Source organism: Bufo bufo, chromosome 5 (genome assembly GCF_905171765.1).
Source record: "Bufo bufo chromosome 5, aBufBuf1.1, whole genome shotgun sequence".
NCBI lineage: Eukaryota > Metazoa > Chordata > Amphibia > Anura > Bufonidae > Bufo > Bufo bufo.
Window position 1 is genome coordinate 559080143 of NC_053393.1, and position 22830 is coordinate 559102972.

Here is a 22830-nt window from a genome sequence, read left to right on the forward strand (position 1 = left end):
TTGATCCTTGAATTTGTGTCAAACATTGGTCAATATACGGCACGGGCCATCCGGACATGTAAACACGTTTGTTTAATTGTCTTAGGTCCGAGCAAAGACGAAATTGACCATTGGGTTTGAGGACTCCAAGTATAGGATGGTTGAACGAGCTATGTATTGGACGGATAATGCCCTTCCTCTCCAGGTTCTTAACAGTTTCCGATAGTGACTCGTAAGCCGCCAGCGGAACTCGGTATTGTTTTACAAAGACAGGGGGTGCATCTAGATCTGTCTGGATCCTTGCAACATGTATGTCTGTTTCTCCAGTGTCATAAGAATCCTTGGCGAACATGTCCTGGAACTCTGTGAAGAGCTCCTTTAGTTGTTGACGCTCTGACTCATCTCTGCATCAGCTATAGAGACTTGTTCTTCCACCCGCTCCTGAAATTCTGAAAAGATTTCAGGCTGACTTATCTCGTAAGCTTCTTCAAGCTCACTGGTTAAGTCATTTTGGGTGTAGCGTACCTTATCCTTTCCTTGTTGGCAGGATTCGTACTCCTTCTCATCGATTTCATGGTTGAAAACCAACGATGTTTCCTCGATGTGGCATGTACCTTCTTTGGAGCTGAAAGGATAAACAGAGTGTATATTGAATAACCCCTCAGGTGTTGAGGAAAAACTTTGTTCTACTACCTGTTCTTCCGTCAGGTATTCATCAGGAATAAGTCCAATAACATCATTTTGGAATCCAAAAGTGTAGTATTCTGAATCCATAGCTAAACCAATTATGGTGTCCTTTTGTAGGGATATGCTATGGGGAGCCATGTTATGGACTATCATCTGTAATGGAACCTGATGGACATTTATCATGGGAGTAGGCTTTACCTTTAGGCCGAGTTGTTGCATCCGGTTGGATAAACAAATCAAGGCATCTGCATTCTTCAGATTCTGTCCCTTCTTCACTTGAATGGGGAGAAGAAACGGTTTGCATCCTTCAGGGATTTCAACCTCTTCCGCAACCTCAATACTTACGGCATAGGGTATCTGTTGTCCCCCTCTCAAAGCCTGCTCTACATTCTGGAATCATTCTGGGTTTCCTGGTAATCTGGACCATAAGGTTTTATTCACCAGATCAATCTGTACAGCAAATCGGTGTAGACGGTCGTTACCTATATACATTTTGACTCTGGGAATTTCCATCCAGATCATGAACCCATTGTTCCTGTGGAGAGAAACTTTTAATCATTTTAGAATTGGTGACCTGTTTTAAGAGTCCTAAGCTTATGTAGCTGGCTTCGGATTTCAGATCCAATTTGGCATATTTCACCCGGGCTATATTGTTCACCTGTATGGGAATCAATAAATTGTCATTGACCCTTTCAATCCGTACCATGGATTGAGTATGTTTGGTCAGGTCCGCGACTTTGTGATTTCCTCCTTCAAGAGAAATAGTTAATACATCATCATCCAAGGTTACCTTTTCGATTCTGTTCCTCTGGATGGTAATGATGTGAGCGGCACCGTTGACAGCTTCCTCGGGCTTACCATTGTTTAGGATCGTGACATCCGGCGTTTGATTGTTCCTGAAATGAACTTCAAATCGAGTTAGGCCTCTCTTCAATCACGTGACAACTGCGTTGTGTTTGTGCATTGCAAGAGAATTCATAGGCAATGGGTGTCTTCACCTGAGTCCAGACTGCTTCATTAATGAAGTCTATTATGGTACTCAACCTTTTCATAAGGTCAATTCCTATGATCAGCCGATCATATGGAAGATCCACAATCAATGTGGGGTGTCTATGGTCTTTTTGCCAATTCTAAATGTCAACCATGATGTACCTTTTACCTGTAAAGCATCTCCACCTACACTTATCAAAGAGCCATCAAATGATCTTAATCTCGGCTTCTTTGTCGTCAAATCCAGAACCTGTTGGAAATAACTATAAGATAAGATGGTGGCTTGTGATCCGGTGTCGAGTAAACTTTTGATTGGTCTGATAAGTTCATTTTGGAGATATGATTCCACAAAATATCGGCCGTCAACCTGGAATAAATCACACAAGAAATTAGAACGTTTGCTCATATGATTCCTCTGGAGGGTTTGACCTCTCGGCAGCGTCGTGACCTCTGCATTCCTGTGTCTCACAGGAGAAGTTGGAGGAGCAGCGTCAGCCCCCACCCTTGGGGAAAACTGGATTATATCACAGTTTACAGCCGATTCATGACTAGAGGCTGGAATGATGGGATCACACTCTGGAATAGACGCATGGTCGCAGGCATCGACATGATTAGATTGCAAGACAAATAAAATATTAGACACCTCCTCCCTGGCCCCAATCTCAGGGTCAGGGGTACTGCAAGGAGAAATTGTATTAGTAATCACATCAGATTCTTTCACATCCATCTTAATAGCCTTGCAGTGGTCTGGGTTCTGACCCGGCCCAATCTGCTTTATGATGTTGAGCTGGTGGGACCTGGAGTTGCCCCTAAAAAGGTTCAGGCTGTTTTCCTGGGGATACCTGGGACAACTTTCTCACAATGTCACTCAACTGGGCCACTTGTTCTGCCAGCTGATCAAACCTGTTTGGTTTGCGCATATTTTGGTTTTGTGAGGCGCCCTGATTATTGGTGGGTGACCTACTCCTAGGTGAATTTAAAGGGACACTGACAGGCCTTCTGAGCATAGTTAGCTCTTTATATGCCCCCCTAGGTCTTATAATAAGTTCTCAATTCATATAAGTATTATCCCTGTGCGCATTATAAAACGTTAAAAATAATCTTTATAATCACCTCTCCTTTCTGCCCAAGGGGCGTTCTTTGCGGCGCATTTGTGCCCAGCCGCGTCCCAACTGCCGGGTCCTTAGACACGCCCATCTCATTAGTATTCACTTCGCTGGGCGGTATTTCTCAGTCCCCGACATTCGGAGATCATGAGCATGCGCCCGGCACCCTCGCTCGCCAGGATTACATTGCGCCAAGTGAATACTAATGAGATGGGCGTGTCTAAGGACCCGGCAGTTGGGAAGCGGCTGGGCACAAATGCGCCACAAAGAACGCCCCTTGGGCAGAAAGGAGAGGTGATTATAAAGATTATTTTTAACGTTTTATAATGCGCACAGGGATAATACTTATATGAATTGGGAACTTATTATAAGACCTAGGGGGGCATATAAAGAGCTAACTATGCTCAGAAGGCCTGTCAGTGTCCCTTTAAGGGTTCCTGCCTATCTTCCCTTTGTTGTCTGGGCCTGTTATTCCAGCGCCTGTAACCCTGGGAATCCCTATTGTAATAGGACCTATATCCCTGGGGACCATTATTGTGATATGGACGGTAGTTAGACCTCCCAGCACCAGAATTATCCCCCTCTGACCCGTTGGGATTTTGGGGCTTGGTTTGCTTGGGTCCTACCGGTTGTTGCTGGGTTTGTTGGACAGGACCTGTAGACTGAGGGTACTTAGGTGGCTGTGTTTCAAATCCCAAGCTAGGGTTTACCTTAGCTTCAGCTATATTTTGCACTGGGGACTTTTTAAATCTTCTCTCACCTGTTTCATGGCATTCACTGATATTATACAGCGTGGTGGCAGCCGTCACCAACCTGTCCAGGGGAGCTTCAATATCCAGATCTCTGGCTAGGCTAAGTTTGATCTGGGTTGGCATAGCATCATAGAACGGCTGCTTAAACTCTTCAGATTCCCAGTTTGGGGACCTATATGCTAACCCATAGGCATTTTTAAGGACAGAAAGGAATTCACGGGAACTCTGATTGGGCCTACATGTAAGCTTATATATGTCTAGTTTTGCAGCAGTAATGGTTCGGTAAGGTCCGAATTCCAGTTTAACTTCATGCAAAACACTTGGCCAATTTTGAATTCCTCTCTCCCTAAAATAGGTAAAGTAATGACGATACTTATCATCAAATGCCCATGGAAGGAATCTGATCCTGTCAGCATCAGAGTATAATTTTAAAGAATCCATAGTGGATTCATACAGTTCTAAGTGATTCGCTATCTGAGAAGAACCTTTCTTAGAGAACTTGGACCCAGTGGTATTTAAAAACTTAATTATGCTGAATGAACTTTGATCCTTTTCTGAATACTGGTAATTTTTCTTCCTAGAGATCACCTCAGCATATGATGGTCGCCTGGGACCCTGATCCTCTTTGTGGGCAAACACCTGCCTGCGTGGCAGGGAGTAGGGTACACGCTTTCCCACATCACTATCAGACTCACATGCGCTTTCCCCACTCTCATGAGACACATTGCACAGGTGATTTAAGCCTAACATGTCTATCCAGGGGAATATGAGGAGAGACACTTCTAGGGGCTTCCAGGTTACTGGCACCTAGTAAGGTGGTTACAGTTTGGAACGCCCGACTCAATTGGGTTAATGCCTCCTGTGCTATCACACCAACACTTTCAGGTTGCTGAGTGTCTTGGATGGGGTCTTCTTTAAGAGCATGTGATGACATGTCTGGATGTTGGGGAGTAAGAAATGGAGGGTCAGGAGATCCCACATTGTTAGATGGATCCCTTTCAGCATTGACTATATTATGGGCTGATCCATCTGTCTGTTTAATTTTGGAATACTGACGATATAAATCCTCTAAATCATTTTTTGCCTTTTGGTATGCATCATGGCTGTGACCAAGGTTGAACTCTAAGTCTTTGATCATCGCTTCTGCGGATTGTAGTTCTGATTCTATCTTGGATACACATATTTTTGTACCCATTATAGACTCATACCTATCTTTAGAAAGAGTACTGACCGCCAACAATGCATACAAAACAGGTGGCAATGCAGATAAGAGGTGTTGGTCCCTCTTGGTATTATCATTTGCCAAATCCATATATGTCAGGTATCTATCAACCATGCCACCTAACTTCCATATATCTCCACGTTCTTCATAGGCTCTTTCCTGCAGCTCATTAGTCCATTCATCTATATTTTTATCTAACTTCAAACGGGAATAAACATATTTGATAACCTTAGAGATTATCTTTCCTGGGTCAGACGGACTATCTGCTATAGACTGGCTATTACCTGGGTCGCTGCCTGTTACACTCATGATTCTGATCAATAATCAATACAGATAACAATAACAATCTGACAAGCTAAGAAGTGTAGAATTTTTCACTATTTGCATTAATAATTTATAAAAATATCTCAAGATCTCACTGGGGCCTCCATATATGTCAAGGTATATCTTTTATATAAAATATAAATATTTTATATAAAAATAATAAAATGTTAATAAAATAATAAAATATGGAAATCAGTCAGGAAATCCTCTAGGCGGACATAAAACGCCTTTCTTTTATCTTGAGACTCTAAATTTAATTTATGCAATTAATGAAAACAAAGGGGCAACCAATTATGCAAAATATATGTAATAATTTATTTATAAATGAGTAAAAATCCAATATAAAACTGACATAAGATCAATGGATAGACAAATTGACGCAGTACCAACAAACCACCACTAGATGGTGGTGTAATCCACTATCACTTTCTCACCAGCACAGAATTATTAAAAGTTACATATGATAAGATATAAATGCTATATCTTTATCAAACAGACCAATAATTAATACATCAAGAGAAGCTCAGGATTTTCTGTTTACCAACAGGTTATAACATGACAAAATACAGATTAATACAAGAACAATAAATGTTGTCCCTTGACTCTGTCTCAGCCTATGACAATCAAAAATATAAATGATATTAATATGATATTATATCCCACTCAGCAACCAGACTATGGAAATATAATTTCCCAGAGTTTTCCTCTACTCAGACAATGTCTAATCTCCCATTAGCAATATGCATCTAAGAGGACAACTAGCATTAGGGAGGAGGTGATTAACACTCTACGTTCCCACAATATGGGAACTCTTGACTATACGCTGAGAGGAATATCTTAATATCACAAGCAAAAAATATAACATACGTTACCAAGTCAAGGATGGACAGAGTTTCGGATGGGACCAGTTCTCAGGAGTTCTCTAGTGGTCAAAATATAATTCAAGTTTCTTTTGATATCCTTTCTTATGATCTGATCTGATGGTTTTGATCTGATGGTTTTGATCCCCTCCATGTTCCTCTCCAGCAATACTTATCCTCCCTGATCTCTTACGTTACCACCTCCTGGATTATGATCCCCCAATCAACTGAGGAGGGTGTAACGTATGTTAACCACCTCAGCCCCCTTAGCTTAAACACCCTTATTGTCCAGACCACTTTTTACACTTCTGACCTACACTACTTTCACGGTTTATTGCTCGGTCATGCAACTTACCACCCAAATTAATTTTACCTCCTTTTCTTCTCACTAATAGAGCTTTCATTTCGTGGTATTTCATTGCTGCTGACATTTTTACTTTTTTTTGTTATTAAATCGAAATTTAACGAAATTTTTGCAAAAATGCCATTTTTCACTTTCAGTTGTAATTTAAAAAAAAAAAAAAACGACATCCATATATACATTTTTCTCTAAATTTATTGTTCTACATGTCTTTAATAAAAAAAAAAAAATTGGGTAAAAAAAAAATGGTTTGCGTAAAAGCTATAGCGTTTACAAACTATGGTACAAAAATGTGAATTTCCGCTTTTTGAAGCAGCTCTGACTTTCTGAGCACCTGTCATGTTTCCTGAGGTTCTACAATGCCCAGACAGTAGAAAACCCCCACAAATGACCCCATTTCGGAAAGTAGACACCCTAAGGTATTCGCTGATGGGCATAGTGAGTTCATAGAACTTTTTATTTTTTGTCACAAGTTAGCGGAAAATGATTATTATTTTAATTTTTTTCTTACAAAGTCTCATATTCCACTAACTTGTGACAAAAAATAAAAACTTCCATGAACTCGCCATGCCCATCACGAAATACCTTGGGGTGTCTTCTTTCCAAAATGGGGTCACTTGTGGGGTAGTTATACTGCCCTGGCAATTTAGGGGCCCTAATGTGTGGGAAGTAGTTTGAAATCAAAATGTGTAAAAAATGACCCGTGAAATCCTGAAGGTACTCATTAGAATTTGGGCCCCTTTGCCCACCTAGGCTGCAAAAAAGTGTCACACATCTGGTATCGCCATACTCAGGAGAAGTTGGGCAATGTGTTTTGGGGTGTCATTTAACATATACCCATGCTCGGTGAGAGAAATATCTCGGCAAAAGACAACTTTTCCAATTTTTTTTATACAAAGTTGGCATTTGACCAAGATATTTATCTCACCCAGCATGGGTATATGTAAAATGACACCCCAAAACACATTCCCCAACTTCTCCCGAGTACAGCGATACCAGATGTGACACTTTTTTGCAGCCTAGATGCGCAAAGGGGCCCAAATTCCTTTTAGGAGGGCATTTTTAGACATTTGGATCCCAGACTTCTCACACTTTAGGGCCCCTAAAATGCCAGGGCAGTATAAATACCCCACATGTGACCCCATTTTGGAAAGAAGACACCCCAAGGTATTCAATGAGGGGCATGGCGAGTTCATCGAATTTTTTTTTTTTTTCCCTTTCCGCTAACTTGGGACAAAAATTTCAATCTTTCATGAACTCAATATGCCCCTCAGCGAATACCTTGGGGTGTCTTCTTTCCAAAATGGGGTCATTTGTGGGGTGTTTGTACTGCCCTGGCATTTGAGGGTCTCCGCAATCATTACATGTATGGCCAGCATTAGGAGTTTCTGCTATTCTCCTTATATTGAGCATACGGGTAATGAGATATTTTTTTTTTCCATTCCCCATGGGACAATGTGCAAAGCGCAAATCGCCCAAAGATGTGGCGAAGTACATTATGCACTTTATCCCAGGTGAAAGGAGAGGTTTGCAGCAGCTGTGAGTGAATGGGCCCTAATAACCCTGTTTACCTGTCCTGTGAGATGCAATCCCTATACTAAGTGTACCTGTGTGTGGTACTTCCGGAAACACTCCCCTAAGCATAGGGCAGGGTGGTCAGGACAGAAATAGCGGGTGTCACACCTTATTCCACTCCTGCTACAGACACATCTTTTTCGGGGTGACGGTTGGGTTGAGGTACCAGCAACGACATTGGGGAAATGTCGCTCGTGTAGACGGCTCACTACACTGGTGGTTGGGGCCACGGAACCTCCTGGATACAGGAGATTCGCGAAGATCTCTTCCTGAAATTTGAGGAAGGATCCTGTTCTCCCAGACTCACTGTAGAGAACAAAACTATTGTACATCGCTAATTGAATTAAATATACAGACACCTTCTTATACCAGCGTCTGGTGCGTCGGGAAACGAAATAAGGAGCCAACATCTGGTCATTGAAGTCCACCCCTCCCATGAGCGCATTATAGTCGTGGACTGAGAGGGGCTTTTCAATGACACGGGTTGCTTGTTCTATTTGGATTGTCGTGTCTGCGTGAATGGAGGAGAGCATGTAAACGTCACGCTTGTCTCTCCATTTCACCGCGAGCAGTTCTTCGTTACACAAGGCAGCCCTCTCCCCCCTTGCAAGACGGGTGGTAACGAGCCGTTGGGGGAAGCCCCGGCGACTAGGTCATGCAGTGCCACAGCAGCCAATCTGTTCTAGGAACAAATGCCTGAAGAGGGGCACACTTGTGTAAAAATTGTCCACATAAAGATGGTACCCCTTGCCATATAAGGGTGACACCAAGTCCCAGACTATCTTCCCACTGCTCCCCAGGTAGTCAGGGCAACCGACCGGCTCCAGGGTCTGATCTTTTCCCTCATAGATCCGAAATTTGTGGGTATAGCCTGTGGCCCTTTCACAGAGCTTATACAATTTGACCCCATACCGGGCGCGCTTGCTTGGGATGTATTGTTTGAAGCCAAGGCGCCCGGTAAAATGTATAAGGGACTCGTCTAAGCAGATGTTTTGCTTAGGGGTATACAAATCTTCAAATTTGTTGTTCAAGTGGTCTATGAGGGGCTGAATTTTGTGGAGCCGGTCAAAAGCTGGGTGGCCTCTGGGACGGGAGGTGGTGTTGTCGCTAAAGTGCAGGAAACGCAGGATGGCCTCAAATCGTGCCCTGGACATAGCAGCAGAGAACATGGGCATGTGATGAATTGGGTTCGTGGACCAATATGACCGCAATTCATGCTTTTTGGTTAGACCCATGTTCAGGAGAAGGCCCAGAAATTTTTTTAATTCGGAGACTTGGACTGGTTTCCACCGGAAAGACTGGGCATAATAGCTTCCTGGGTTGGCGGCTATAAATTGAGTGGCATACCGATTTGTTTCTGCCACGACTAAGTCCAAGAGCTCCACAGTCAAGAACAGCTCAAAAAATCCCAGTGCCGAACCGATCTGAGCTGTCTTAACCCGAACTCCAGATTGGGCGGTGAAAGGGGGAACTAATAGTGCGGATGAAGTTGGGGACTGCCAATCCGGACTCTACGGGCCTGTCTGTGCGGTGGCTGCGACGGGGGAACTAATGCACGTGCCACCATACCAGCTTCAACTGCCCTTCTGGTGCTCGCCACTTCACCATGTTGTACGGCAGTGCTGGTACTAGGTCCAGGGAGGGCTGCGCTGCTGGTGTATGCCTCACCACGTAATCCGACAGCGCCAGCCCCACTCTGCTGCTCTTGAAGCGGATCCTGTGCAACCTGTGGTCTAGCAACAAGGGGCTGGGTACGCCTGGTGCTATCAGGGACCTCAACCTCCTCGTCTGAACTTTGGGTCAGACTGCCACTGCTTTCTACAGGTTCATATTCTGACCCGCTAGATTCGTCAGATGAAGGTTCCCATTCCTCATCCAACTGGGTCAGAAGCCTGTAGGCCTCTTCAGAAGAATACCCCCTGTTTGACATTTGGACTACTAAATTTAGGGGTATTCCTTGAGACTACCCAAGAAAAAAAGCAAGCCTGTCTTACAAATGGGAGGCTAGCGAAGTACCGGAGGCCGCTGCGATTGATAAAAAATATCAAAACTGATTTTTTTTATCGCCGCAGCGCTTGTAAAGTGATTGTGCAGTGATCAAAAAAAATAAAAAATTTTGTCACTGCGGCGGGGCGGGCGTGGGTGAAAGCACGTGTGGGCGACTGATCAGGACTGATCGGGCAAACACTGCGTTTTGGGTGGAGGGCGAACTAAGGTGACACTAATACTATTATAGATCTGACTGTGATCAGTTTGGATCACTTACAGATACTATAAAAGTACAAATGCTGATTAGCGATACGCTAATCAGCGAATCAGTGACTGCGGTGCGGTGGGCTGGGCGCTAACTACCTAACCAAGGGACCTAAACTATCCTAAAACCCAACAGTAAATACTAGTGAAAAAAAAATGTGACAGTTTACACTGATCACTTTTTTCCCCTTTCACTAGTGATTGACAGGGGTGATCAAGGGGTTAATTGGGGTGATGGGGGGTTATCTGGGGGCTAAGTGTGCTGTCTGGTGTGTACTCACTGTGATGTCTGCTCCTCTGCTGGAACCAACCGACCAAAAGGACCAGCAGAGAAGCCATTTAACACCTTATATTTATAAATATAAGGTGTTAGATGGCTTGTGATTCGATTTTTTAAAAATCATCAACCTGCCAGCGACGATCATTGGCTGGCAGGTTGATGACGAAATACTCCTCTAACTTTTGCCAGCCCGCGTTGCGCATGCGCGGGCCGGCTATGAGCGAAATATCGCGTCTCGCGAGATTACGCGTATATGCGTGACTCTGCCTGCAGCTGCCGCCTCCGGAACGCGATCCTGCATTAGGCGGTCCGGAGGCGGTTAATACTACTATGATGTAATCTTAACCATTGATATGCTGGAGAAAACAAGTTATAAAATAATATAATATCGTCCATCTACCTCTAGATGGCACTGTTGTACCACATAACAATTTCAACATTAATTCTAAATATCTAATAATGACCTTATTAACCTCTTGAATATACATCAGTATTAAGGGTTTCTTCCTGACATTTTAATTACCCCTAATCTAGACATGTTGGAGTCACCATCTCCTACTGTCTTCTTAGGGACAATAGACAATGGTTCCTTTTACTTGACATCCGGGTTTATTAACTTGCCCACATGGCTACTAATAACATTCAGCTCTCCTCATGAAACCCAATTAGTAGGAATACAACTTCAATACTTTCTAAACCTTAAAAGTCTATATGGTCAGTGGGATACACACGGCATAAAATATATATTCTAAATGAGATATATACACACACACACACACACACATCGACACACTGTTATACATAGATGACATATTATATAAGTCATTGGTTAAGATGTGTTGCAAATTTAAATACACCACACAGGAATATATAGAATATAATTATGAAGACATGAATGGGACATTCACACACCCAATGCTTTCTACAAAGTAGACTTCCCTAATGATTTTGTAATGAAGTAAAATAATACATTGCTATTCAAATGGTTGTCTCTCACAGATACATGTCTGTAGGACCCATTATAGTATTAACAGATACACTACATCTGCTCACAATAATTTTAAAAGACAATACACTCTATGTCCCTACAAACATGTTACCCAAACTGAACTCTGCATAACCTCATCTCGGCCTGTTTCAATCCTATAGAGAAATATCAGACTCTGGTTCAATCTGTCATTACACTTAAAGGCAATGGACATTGACATTTAGGACTATAATATCTTCATATAAGACTGTACACTTATGAAAATGCACGACACAGCGCGCCGACCAATCAGGACACGGTGCTCCACTTGCCGCCTGCACCGCCCACACCTGCGCGCCAGCAAGCAGGTTGGAGCGCCACCATTTCTGTTCGCCAGTCCCAGCACTATCTGCCATATAGAAATGAGTCCCTGTCAGCAGTCTGACCTACCAGTCACTACCAGCAGTCTCAGCACCAGCAGTCAGTGCCAGTCTTACAGCTCCAGCCATCAGAGTGCCAGCAATGTCAGCCACCAGTCAGTGCCAGCCATCTCAGCCACAGCCACCAGTCAGTGCCAGCAATCTCAGCCACAGTCAGCAATCTAAGCCGCAGCCACCAGCCTCAGCCACAAGTCAGTGCCAGCAGTCACAGCCTTGCCATTTAATATAGACTGTTCCTACTAATGTTTATGCACTACTGTTCTAGTGCCTGTTATTGTAACAGGCTTAATGTCTAGTATTATATAATTCATAGACGATCACGGTTACCGGTTTTCCTTACGTCATAGCAAATAGTCACATGACACAAGGGGATCCAGTCTCCGCTGCGGCCAGTGTTGGCTGTGGCAATGTCAAACCAGATGAGCCCAGCCGAGCATTGCAGGCTTGGTAGAGAAGGAGCGGAGAGCCAGCGCCAGGAAGCAGGTAAGTAATCTTCCCTTTACAGATCCAGTAAAGTAGGGGAGATTGGCAAAGCCCCTCATTCTTGCACAACCCCTTTAAGATCTACAATTATAACAGCTGTAACTACACTTCTGAATATACTGATATTTTCTTTTAATTCCTGCTTCAATATATATGCTATATTTATATAACAAAGCAGAGTCTTCTCGCTATAAATGATAGCAATAAAAAATATGGAAATTCATGGCATATTTTACAGGAAGGATTCAGAATTGCTTGTTCCCAATGTGAATTCTTTGATGTTGAACAAAAGATGATTTCCAAGTAAAACATTTGCCACATTCAGAACATGAATACAGCTTCTCTACTGTGTGACTTCTCTGATGGCTCTTAAGAGATGATTTCTGAGTAAAACATTTACTACATTCTGAACATGAATATGGCTTCTCTCCTGTGTGAATCCTCTGATGTATCTCAAGAATTGATTTCTGAATAAAACATTTGTCACATTCGGAACATGAATACAGGTTCTCTCCTGTATGATTTCTCTGATGGCTCTTAAGAGTTGATTTTTGATTAAAACATTTGCCACATTCAGAACATGAATACAGCTTCTCTCCTGTGTGACTTCTCTGATGGCTCTTAAGAGATGATTTCTGAGTAAAACATTTACCACATTCTGAACATGAATATGGCTTCTCTCCTGTGTGAATCCTCTGATGTATCTCAAGAATTGATTTCTGAATAAAACATTTGTCACATTCGGAACATGAATACAGCTTCTCTCCTGTATGATTTCTCTGATGGCTCTTAAGAGTTGATTTTTGATTAAAACATTTACCACATTCTGAACATAAATATGGCTTCTCTCCTGTGTGAATTCTCTGATGGCTCTTAAGAGATGATTTTTGATTAAAACATTTACCACATTCTGAACATGAATATGGCTTCTCTCCTGTGTGAATTCTCTGATGTATCTCAAGAGATGATTTCAGAGTAAAACATTTCCCACATACTAAACATGAATATGGTTTCTCCCTAATGTGGATTCTCTGGTGGCGTTCAAGTGAATATTTCTGAAAGAAACATTTCCCACATTCTGAACATGAATATGGTTTCTCCCCTGTGTGAATTCTCTGATGGCATTTAAGTGAGGATTTGTGAGAGAAACATTTCCCACATTGTGAACATGAATACGGCTTCACTCCTGTGTGAATTATCTGATGTTTAAGAACAGCGGATTGATTAGTAAAAGATTTCCCACATTCTGAACATGAAAACGGCTTCTCTCCTGTGTGAATTCTCTGATGGTTTTTAAAATTTGATTTGTTAGTAAAACATTTTCCACATTCTGAGCATGAATATGGCTTTTTCTGAGCTCTTTGGGTTCCATAACCTCTTCTATGAGTTTCATTCTGAGTAAGAGTATGTGATGAATTAGAAGATCGGACCTGTTTTAAAGGATGAGATGATAGATTTTTGCTGTGAAGGTCCGAGTGTACATCTGGGATAATGGAACGCTCTTCATATGTATCTGATGTGACACCTGGATCATCTGCATTATAATATGTAGATATGAGATGTTTCTCCAAGCGCCCAGTACAGTCATCTACCAAGAATAAAACCTTTTTTTAATTAATATAATCTTTTACAAATTGAAGGCAGCTATCAAAATTCAAAACTGACAAGAGGGCTGTCCAATTGTGTCATGTGACCCCACACCTAAAAGCAGAATGGCTCTAAGTACATAGAAGGGTCAGGCAAGAAGAACAGAGCTGTTACAACAGGCAAGAGTCAGGCAATCATATGCACAGGTTTCTCACATCCTGGAGATCAATCATCTAACACAGGGAGGCTCAATCTGCAGCCCTCCAGCTGTTGCAAAGCTACAACTCCCAGCATGCCCTAATAGCTGTAAACTGTCCAGGCATGCTGGGAGTTGTAGTTTTGCCACAGTTAAAGAACCGCAAGTTGGGCATCTGTGATCTAACAGAATACTGCGAAAAAGATTCTTTGTCCGGCGTCAGAAGGAGGAGGAGACGCTGCCCCCGTCCATGAACAGCATACAACAATTGATGGCAATGTTACAGCAGAAGGAATAAGAAGGGGCCAAGTCCATAACCTATACTGATGCTGAGATGTGGGACCAGTTTGTGTTATATCTCAGAAATCAACCATGGCAAAGGAACAGGTGTGAGAAAATCATAATTACATTGCCTTAAGAGAGGACACAGGTTCATCAAGTTTAATCTATTTTGATCAACTCAAGTGAGAACCTGAACGGACTATACACCAGCACAGAGGGACACAAGGACACGTCCAGGAGATTCATGAAAGAGACCTGTCACCCTATTACTGAGCAAGGCCTGGAGAGTCACAGCGCAGACCTGAGGGAATCATTACCACCTTAGTGTAATGGGCTAGGATAAGCAGGAACACTCCTATGGTTTCATCTTCTCCTGTCTACTAGTATGTTTGGGGCAGTTGCTATGTATTTTACAGTAGCTGATCTCTTGCTCAGCCGACCTCTCTTCTGTAGCTCACCTTGTTTGGAGAGAAGCTCCTGACTGGTTAGCCTCGCTGTAAATATTCCTAGTTTCTGCAGGGGGTTACTGGTTATAGTGTAAGCTCTGTGCTTTCGAATCCAGTAATCCTTTTATTTTCTAGTATCTCTCCTAGTTTTCCTCATCGGTGTAGTTTTGTTCTTATAGTTGGTCCAGTCTTTTCCTCTGATTCTTGTAGTCTGTGTGTGTGGTTGGGGGGAGGGGATGTTCCATGTTGCAGTCTTTCCTGCCTTGATTCTAGTTCAGCTCTGATCAGTTTGGGTTGGGTCTTAGTGTCCTCCTGTAGTCTGTTTTAGGGTCAGTTTTACAGATTAGGATTTTCCATAGGAATGTCTTAAGGGACAGTGAGGGTCAGTGATGTCTGGTATTAGGGTCAGCATGTAAGGACAGATCTAGGGAAGGTTTCAGGGAAAGCTCCAGTCAGGGCCACTTATTGTCTGTTCAGTCATTCGTTCACCATATAACCCCCATCATCCGTCTGTTCCATTGTCTGATTACCATCCCCATCCTGTTCTAGTCATCTACTGATAAGCTCCTATCTCCTGGCTTTCTTCTTACCTGCTTGTGTTGGGATATGCGCTTTGTATTACTCTTCATGGGACGGTCCGGCTGTTACACAGTTTTGTCCTAATTTAAGTCCTGGGGGTATCTGAGTACTGGAGGACACTGTTACGACCTGGGGAAGGCGCCTGCTATAGGGATATCCAGTTCAGGGTCATTACGGTTACAGACTCGTCTCTGCTTCATTTAGTGGTCACTACTCACCTGGACTCTTATCTGTAGGAATGTCCTCCTTGTATTCCTCATCGCCCCTCACATCTGTCTCTGTAGGAATCTCCTCCTTGTATTCCTCATCGCCCCTCACATCTGTCTCTGTAGGAATGTCCTCCTTGTATTCCTCATAGCCCCTCACATCTGTCTCTGTAGGAATCTCCTCCTTGTATTCCTCATCGCCCCTCACATCTGTCTCTGTAGGAATCTCCTCCTTGTATTCCTCATCGCCCCTCACATCTGTCTCTGTAGGAATCTCCTCCTTGTATTCCTCATCGCCCCTCACATCTGTCTCTGTAGGAATCTCCTCCTTGTATTCCTCATCGCCCCTCACATCTGTCTCTGTAGGAATGTCCTCCTTGTATTCCTCATCGCCCCTCACATCTGTCTCTGTAGGAATCTCCTCCTTGTATTCCTCATCGCCCCTCACATCTGTCTCTGTAGGAATCTCCTCCTTGTATTCCTCATCGCCCCTCACATCTGTCTCTGTAGGAATGTCCTCCTTGTATTCCTCATAGCCCCTCACATCTGTCTCTGTAGGAATCTCCTCCTTGTATTCCTCATCGCCCCTCACATCTGTCTCTGTAGGAATCTCCTCCTTGTATTCCTCATCGCCCCTCACATCTGTCTCTGTAGGAATGTCCTCCTTGTATTCCTCATCGCCCCTCACATCTGTCTCTGTAGGAATCTCCTCCTTGTATTCCTCATCGCCCCTCACATCTGTCTCTGTAGGAATGTCCTCCTTGTATTCCTCATCGCCCCTCACATCTGTCTCTGTAGGAATCTCCTCCTTGTATTCCTCATCGCCCCTCACATCTGTCTCTGTAGGAATCTCCTCCTTGTATTCCTCATCGCCCCTCACATCTGTCTCTGTAGGAATCTCCTCCTTGTATTCCTCATCGCCCCTCACATCTGTCTCTGTAGGGATCTCTTCCTTGTATTCCTCATCGCCCCTCACATCTGTCTCTGTAGGGATCTCTTCCTTGTATTCCTCATCGCCCCTCACATCTGTCTCTGTAGGAATCTCTTCCTTGTATTCCTCATCGCCCCTCACATCTGTCTCTGTAGGAATCTCCTCCTTGTATTCCTCATCGCCCCTCACATCTGTCTCTGTAGGAATCTCCTCCTTGTATCCCTCATCGCCCATCACATCTGTCTCTGTACCATTAATATTGCTCAGATCTTCATCCTGATTCAAAATGTGTGAAACAAATATTGTGAATAACAGGACAGTCAGACAAGTTGAGTGGAATGTTTTAGATGCCTACAAAAGATCCTTAAAAGAGTTATCCAACATTAAACTTGTGTAATAGACCCCTTCAGAGAGGCGGACCCCCGGTGGAGTTCATACTTACTTGGTCCGTGCCTCTGTGTTCTGGCTTCATTGCTCCACTGTCGACTCTGCAGGTGCTGTGTCTATGGAAATCAACACACTGTTGACAGGGGGGGGCGGGGGGTGGAGATAGTTGGGGGGTTGGGTGCAACTGCTGCAGCCAAGGACTGCCAGCAGCGGTGACCTGTGACCAATGTGGCACATGACTGAGTGACGTACTGCATGAGTGGCAGGTGCTCCCCTGCCCTGTCAACTGGATGTTGATTCTCAGAGTCCCAGGATCTGCAGAGGTGCCCATGTATCGATGGAGCTGGAACCCACCAGCAGGGATCAGGTAAGTATGAATCTAGCCACTCGGAAGGTGTCTGTTAAATAATTAGGCTGGATAACCTCTTTAAAAGGGATTATCCCACAAATTAAGAAGTAGGAATTCTACCAGCGACTGGTTTCTCTGGAGTCCGACATGACAGCACCACATGGAGATTGCCCTTCTAGTCTTCTGCAGGGACAGGACCACAGAGAGGTTACAAGGCTCCTCTCACCATCTCCCACCAGTGTTTGCTGAAATACTACACCAGGATGGATGCAACTAAATATGTATTTACTCATTACCAATGACACCACATGGAGCGATACCAGATAAGCATGTGGTTGGGAGAGAAGGGAGTCTGGGTCAAATCTCTCAAGGGTTAACTCCTGATTGTATTAGATGTCCAGTCTGTAATAAAGCTTGCCCGAGGCGATGCTCTGCAGATCTGATCAGTAGATGCCTCTGCTCTCTCTGCCCATAAAACGAAAATGTCCCTGGTGTGATTGGCTTTAATTCCATCTGGACCAGGAACTCTTTGCGAATTACAGAATTACTGGATTGCAGTCTTCAGCCACCTCGCCAAGGTGGTCTCTGAGACCTTCTTCTCCTTGTTCCTTCCTGAGAACTGTATGAACAGATTTGGATCTTATCTCCAGGATCTCAAGGAATCTAAATATTTCCTATTAATCTTTTGACATCTAAGATGTGGAATCACCGTTGTTAGGGGATGCATTGAAAAGATGGAAAAAACATCTCTTGGTTAAGGTGAAAAGCTGAGGCAATTTTAGGGAGAAAGGCCGGATACACTTTTATGATCTTATTGAAATCTTTGAAGTAAGACTCACCGATGCAAAGGAGCTGTAATTTCCCGACCCTACGGGCCAAGGTAATGGCATCCGGGAAAACAGTTTTAAGGGACAAGAATCTCAAACTCAACTCCTCAAGAGTATCGCAGAGACCCCTGAAGTTAGGTCCCAAAGAGGAATGGACTGTTTTAGGGCCGGTCTGATCCAGGATGTAGCCTTAATGAACATTTTGATCCATCTATAGTCTGCAAGGGGAAGGTCCAGAAAACAGCCCAGGGCTGAGATCTGTACCTTTAGGCTCCTGGGTCTAATTCCATTATCATATCCTGTCACACTTCGGTGTTTGTGTAGGGGGGGGGGGGGGGGGGGGCGGGACACACCACACCGAGCATAGGAGGGAAAGGGATGAGGGAATAAGGCCTGGAAACTAGAGAAAGAGCAGGACACCTCCGAGAGCAACCCTGATCAAAGTCCTGACTATCCGACAGGCTGTTCACCCGCCGGAACAGCCTGCCGCTAATGTAAAAGTAGCCTGAAAAGGAACCGAACAGATTCGTACCAGGAGCAAAATCTCTTTCAAATCTCCCTGTAAACTGGTGAGGAAACTTCCTTGGGACTCTGCTGTAAGGTAGATGTTACTCTGACAGTCCCTGAATTTTCAGGATTTCCCTCTCAGGATTCAAGATTTCAGGATTTCTGCATCTGGACCTTTCGATACAGAAGAGGGCCCTGGAGAAGAACAATATTTTATCTTAGATAAAGAGATACTGGGTCTTCCAGAAATAAATACTTCAGGATCGGGAACCAGCTGTGCTTTGGACAGAATTAAGTAATTTGAATGACACTGGTTGTTTTTAACCATATATTCTTCAGGACGGCCGGAATAAAAGGAAAAGGAGGAAATGAGCATGCTAGGCCCATATTCTAATCCTGAGCATCTCATCCCTTTTTGCTGGTATCCATAGGGACTTATATTCCAAAGAATCCCTCATTACAGGTTTTCTGGGAAAGTCCACGAAAGTAAAGCCTGTCTTCTCACTCCGGATAACAGGATTTTTCCCACGGCACAAAAAAGCCAACCACGGTCCAGATGTTAATGGTAAGAAAAGATCTTTTTTGCAGGTTTACTTTATTGCGTGAACCTGCAATAAAGATCCTTTCTTACCATTAACATTTGGACCATGGTTGGCTCATTTGCACCGTGGGAAAAATCCTTTTACTCTTTGAAAATTCGCAACTTCTTGGGGACTCCAGGTATCTCTCTCTGATAAGATTTCCCTCCGTGGCTGCAGGTCCACCACCAACTGGGATTCCAGTATACAGTGTGCGCAGAATTATTAGGCAAATGAATATTTTGACCACATCATCCTCTTTATGCATGTTGTCTTACTCCAAGCTGTATAGGCTCGAAAGCCTACTACCGATTAAGCATATTAGGTGATGTGCATCTCTGTAATGAGAAGGGGTGTGGTCTAATGACATCAACACCCTATAGCAGGTGTGCATAATTATTAGGCAACTTCCTTTCCTTTGGCAAAATGGGTCAAAAGAAGGACTTGACAGGCTCAGAAAAGTCAAAAATAGTGAGATATCTTGCAGAGGGATGCAGCACTCTTAAAATTGCAAAGCTTCTGAAGCGTGATCATCGAACAATCAAGCGTTTCATTCAAAATAGTCAACAGGGTCGCAAGAAGCGTGTGGAAAAACCAAGGCGCAAAATAACTGCCCATGAACTGAGAAAAGTCAAGCGTGCAGCTGCCAAGAGGCCACTTGCCACCAGTTTGGCCATATTTCAGAGCTGCAACATCACTGGAGTGCCCAAAAGCACAAGGTGTGCAATACTCAGAGACATGGCCAAGGTAAGAAAGGCTGAAAGACGACCACCACTGAACAAGACACACAAGCTGAAACGTCAAGACTGGGCCAAGAAATATCTGAAGACTGATTTTTCTAAGGTTTTATGGACTGATGAAATGAGAGTGAGTCTTGATGGGCCAGATGGATGGGCCCGTGGCTGGATTGGTAAAGGGCAGAGAGCTCCAGTCCGACTCAGACGCCAGCAAGGTGGAGGTGGAGTACTGGTTTGGGCTGGTATCATCAAAGATGAGCTTGTGGGGCCTTTTCGGGTTGAGGATGGAGTCAAGCTCAACTCCCAGTCCTACTGCCAGTTTCTGGAAGACACCTTCTTCAAGCAGTGGTACAGGAAGAAGTCTGCATCCTTCAAGAAAAACATGATTTTCATGCAGGACAATGCTCCATCACACGCGTCCAAGTACTCCACAGCGTGGCTGGCAAGAAAGGGTATAAAAGAAGAAAATCTAATGACATGGCCTCCTTGTTCACCTGATCTGAACCCCATTGAGAACCTGTGGTCCATCATCAAATGTGAGATTTACAAGGAGGGAAAACAGTACACCTCTCTGAACAGTGTCTGGGAGGCTGTGGTTGCTGCTGCACGCAATGTTGATGGTGAACAGATCAAAACACTGACAGAATCCATGGATGGCAGGCTTTTGAGTGTCCTTGCAAAGAAAGGTGGCTATATTGGTCACTGATTTGTTTTTGGTTTTGTTTTTGAATGTCAGAAATGTATATTTGTGAATGTTGAGATGTTATATTGGTTTCACTGGTAAAAATAAATAATTGAAATGGGTATATATTTGTTTTTTGTTAAGTTGCCTAATAATTATGCACAGTAATAGTCACCTGCACACACAGATATCCCCCTAAAATAGCTAAAACTAAAAACAAACTAAAAACTACTTCCAAAAATATTCAGCTTTGATATTAATGAGTTTTTTGGGTTCATTGAGAACATGGTTGTTGTTCAATAATAAAATTAATCCTCAAAAATACAACTTGCCTAATAATTCTGCACTCCCTGTACATCTTGATGAGCTTCTACTAAAGTTGTGCCTACAGGTAGCACAACCACTAAAGGTGAGCCTTGTACTGGAACCATTTCTCTACGGTATTACCCTATGGTGCTGGATAAACAGCACAAATAAAAGCCTGAGGATTTGCTCTCACTCTGGGAAGAAGAATTGTTTGGTTTAGACAGTAAGAATCAATTTCTGGAGAGAACAGATGTGAAACTGGCTCCAAAGAACTGTGGAGATGCAGAAGGTCATTAACCCCAAGATGTCCATAGCTTCCTATAATAAGCAGTGGCTCTTTCTCCAGAAGACTGATATTTTCCCCTGTATCATCTCATATTTGAGAATTGGCAGAAATTAGTGTTTGTCAAGAAAAATCTTCCTGGCGTCTGGAGAGAAATCTGATTTCTTGATGTTCACGATCCAACAATTCTCCAAAAATCCACAATTTATAGGTACTTTGGCGAATTGGAGTGGATTCTGACATAAAGAGAAAATTGTCCAATCTATGGAACTGATGATGATATCTCTTTCTCCGAGGAAGGCCAGGATCTCTACTACCAGGTTTTTGAAGTCACTGGGCATAGGGTGCCCACAGAGAGGGCTCTGAGTGCCGCCCCTGGAACCAGCACCATAGGTTCGCCACCACTGATCTAGGCTGTTCTGACCTTTAGGAAATGTTGGGCGCAGTGGTTATGTTAGTGCAGGTAGCGTTACCAAGCTCCGGACAGCCCAGACAAACTACCAGAAGAGAGGATCGTGTGATCCACCGACAAGAATGAGCAGCTCCCATAGTTTTGTTGTCCACCACCTAGACACAGGTGGCCCCTTAATTACACCCCGTCTCTACCCAGACCTTTTTCAGACATTCAGCAGAAGGAAATCTGACATCATGGCGTCCATTATGTGTCCTGTCATTGACAGTCAGCTACCGTAATCTTCGTTTGCAGGGATGTCCTAATTGGGAAACCTGGACTACTACAGACTGGAACTGTATGGTCCTTAGTGACAATTCTAGGCCCTCTTTGGGTTCCAGTATGGAGGTCTCCTGGTGAGCGCTTCAATCCTTTGCTATGGAGCGACATACTGCCCTAACTGCTGGTGTGATGATCGTGGGAGCCATCGCATACGACAGTCGGTGAACCCTAGTAGTGGTCCGAGGGGCACTAACAGCTCAGCGATATGTGCAGGACATCCTGCCGCCACATGTATTCTTCTCAGCACTTTTCAGCTGGATATGCTCGTCTGCGCACAGCGAGGCTTCCCCAGGAATGTCTCCTCCTGTTTTATTGGCCATATAAAGTATCTTGGACCCGGGCTAGAGGCCGTATCTCATCTTGGATCCGGGCTAGAGGCCGTATCTCATCTTGGATCCGGGCTAGAGGCCGTATCTCATCTTGGATCCGGGCTAGAGGCCGTATCTCATCTTGGATCCGGGCTAGAGGCCGTATCTCATCTTGGATCCGGGCTAGAGGCCGTATCTCATCTTGGATCCGGGCTAGAGGCCGTATCTCATCTTGGATCCGGGCTAGAGGCCGTATCTCATCTTGGATCCGGGCTAGAGGCCGTATCTCATCTTGGATCCGGGCTAGAGGCCGTATCTCATCTTGGGGACGGGCTAGAGGCCATATCTCATCTTGGATCCGGGCTAGAGGCCGTATCTCATCTTAGATCCGGGCTAGAGGCCGTATCTCATCTTAGATCCGGGCTAGAAGCCGTATCTCATCTTGGATCCGGGCTAGAAGCCGTATCTCATCTTGGATCCGGGCTAGAAGCCGTATCTCATCTTGGATCCGGGCTAGAGGCCGTATCTAACATTGGATCCGGGCTAGAGGCAGCCCAACAGGGTCCTAAAACCTCCTTGGAATTGGACAATTTTCACCAATAAATGTCTCCATTTCTGTAATATTGG

General features: G+C 44.0%; 2 protein-coding genes across 9 annotated transcripts in view; both read right to left on the bottom strand.

The window, feature by feature from the left end:
- Nucleotides 1–22830, bottom strand: part of LOC121000837 (gastrula zinc finger protein XlCGF26.1-like) — an 800859-nt gene that overhangs the window by 646525 nt on the left and 131504 nt on the right. The window lies entirely within an intron of this gene.
- The window catches only part of LOC121001550 (gastrula zinc finger protein XlCGF26.1-like), a 76326-nt gene continuing 53853 nt past the window's right edge, over nt 358–22830 (bottom strand). Inside the window, exons 4-7 of the mRNA XM_040432674.1 lie at nt 13355–13625; nt 12767–13273; nt 505–593; nt 358–420 (exon numbers count right to left, since the gene is read on the bottom strand). Of these exons, the coding sequence (XP_040288608.1) occupies nt 358–420; nt 505–593; nt 12767–13273; nt 13355–13625 (930 nt within the window). The remainder of the gene's footprint in view (nt 421–504; nt 594–12766; nt 13274–13354; nt 13626–22830) is intronic.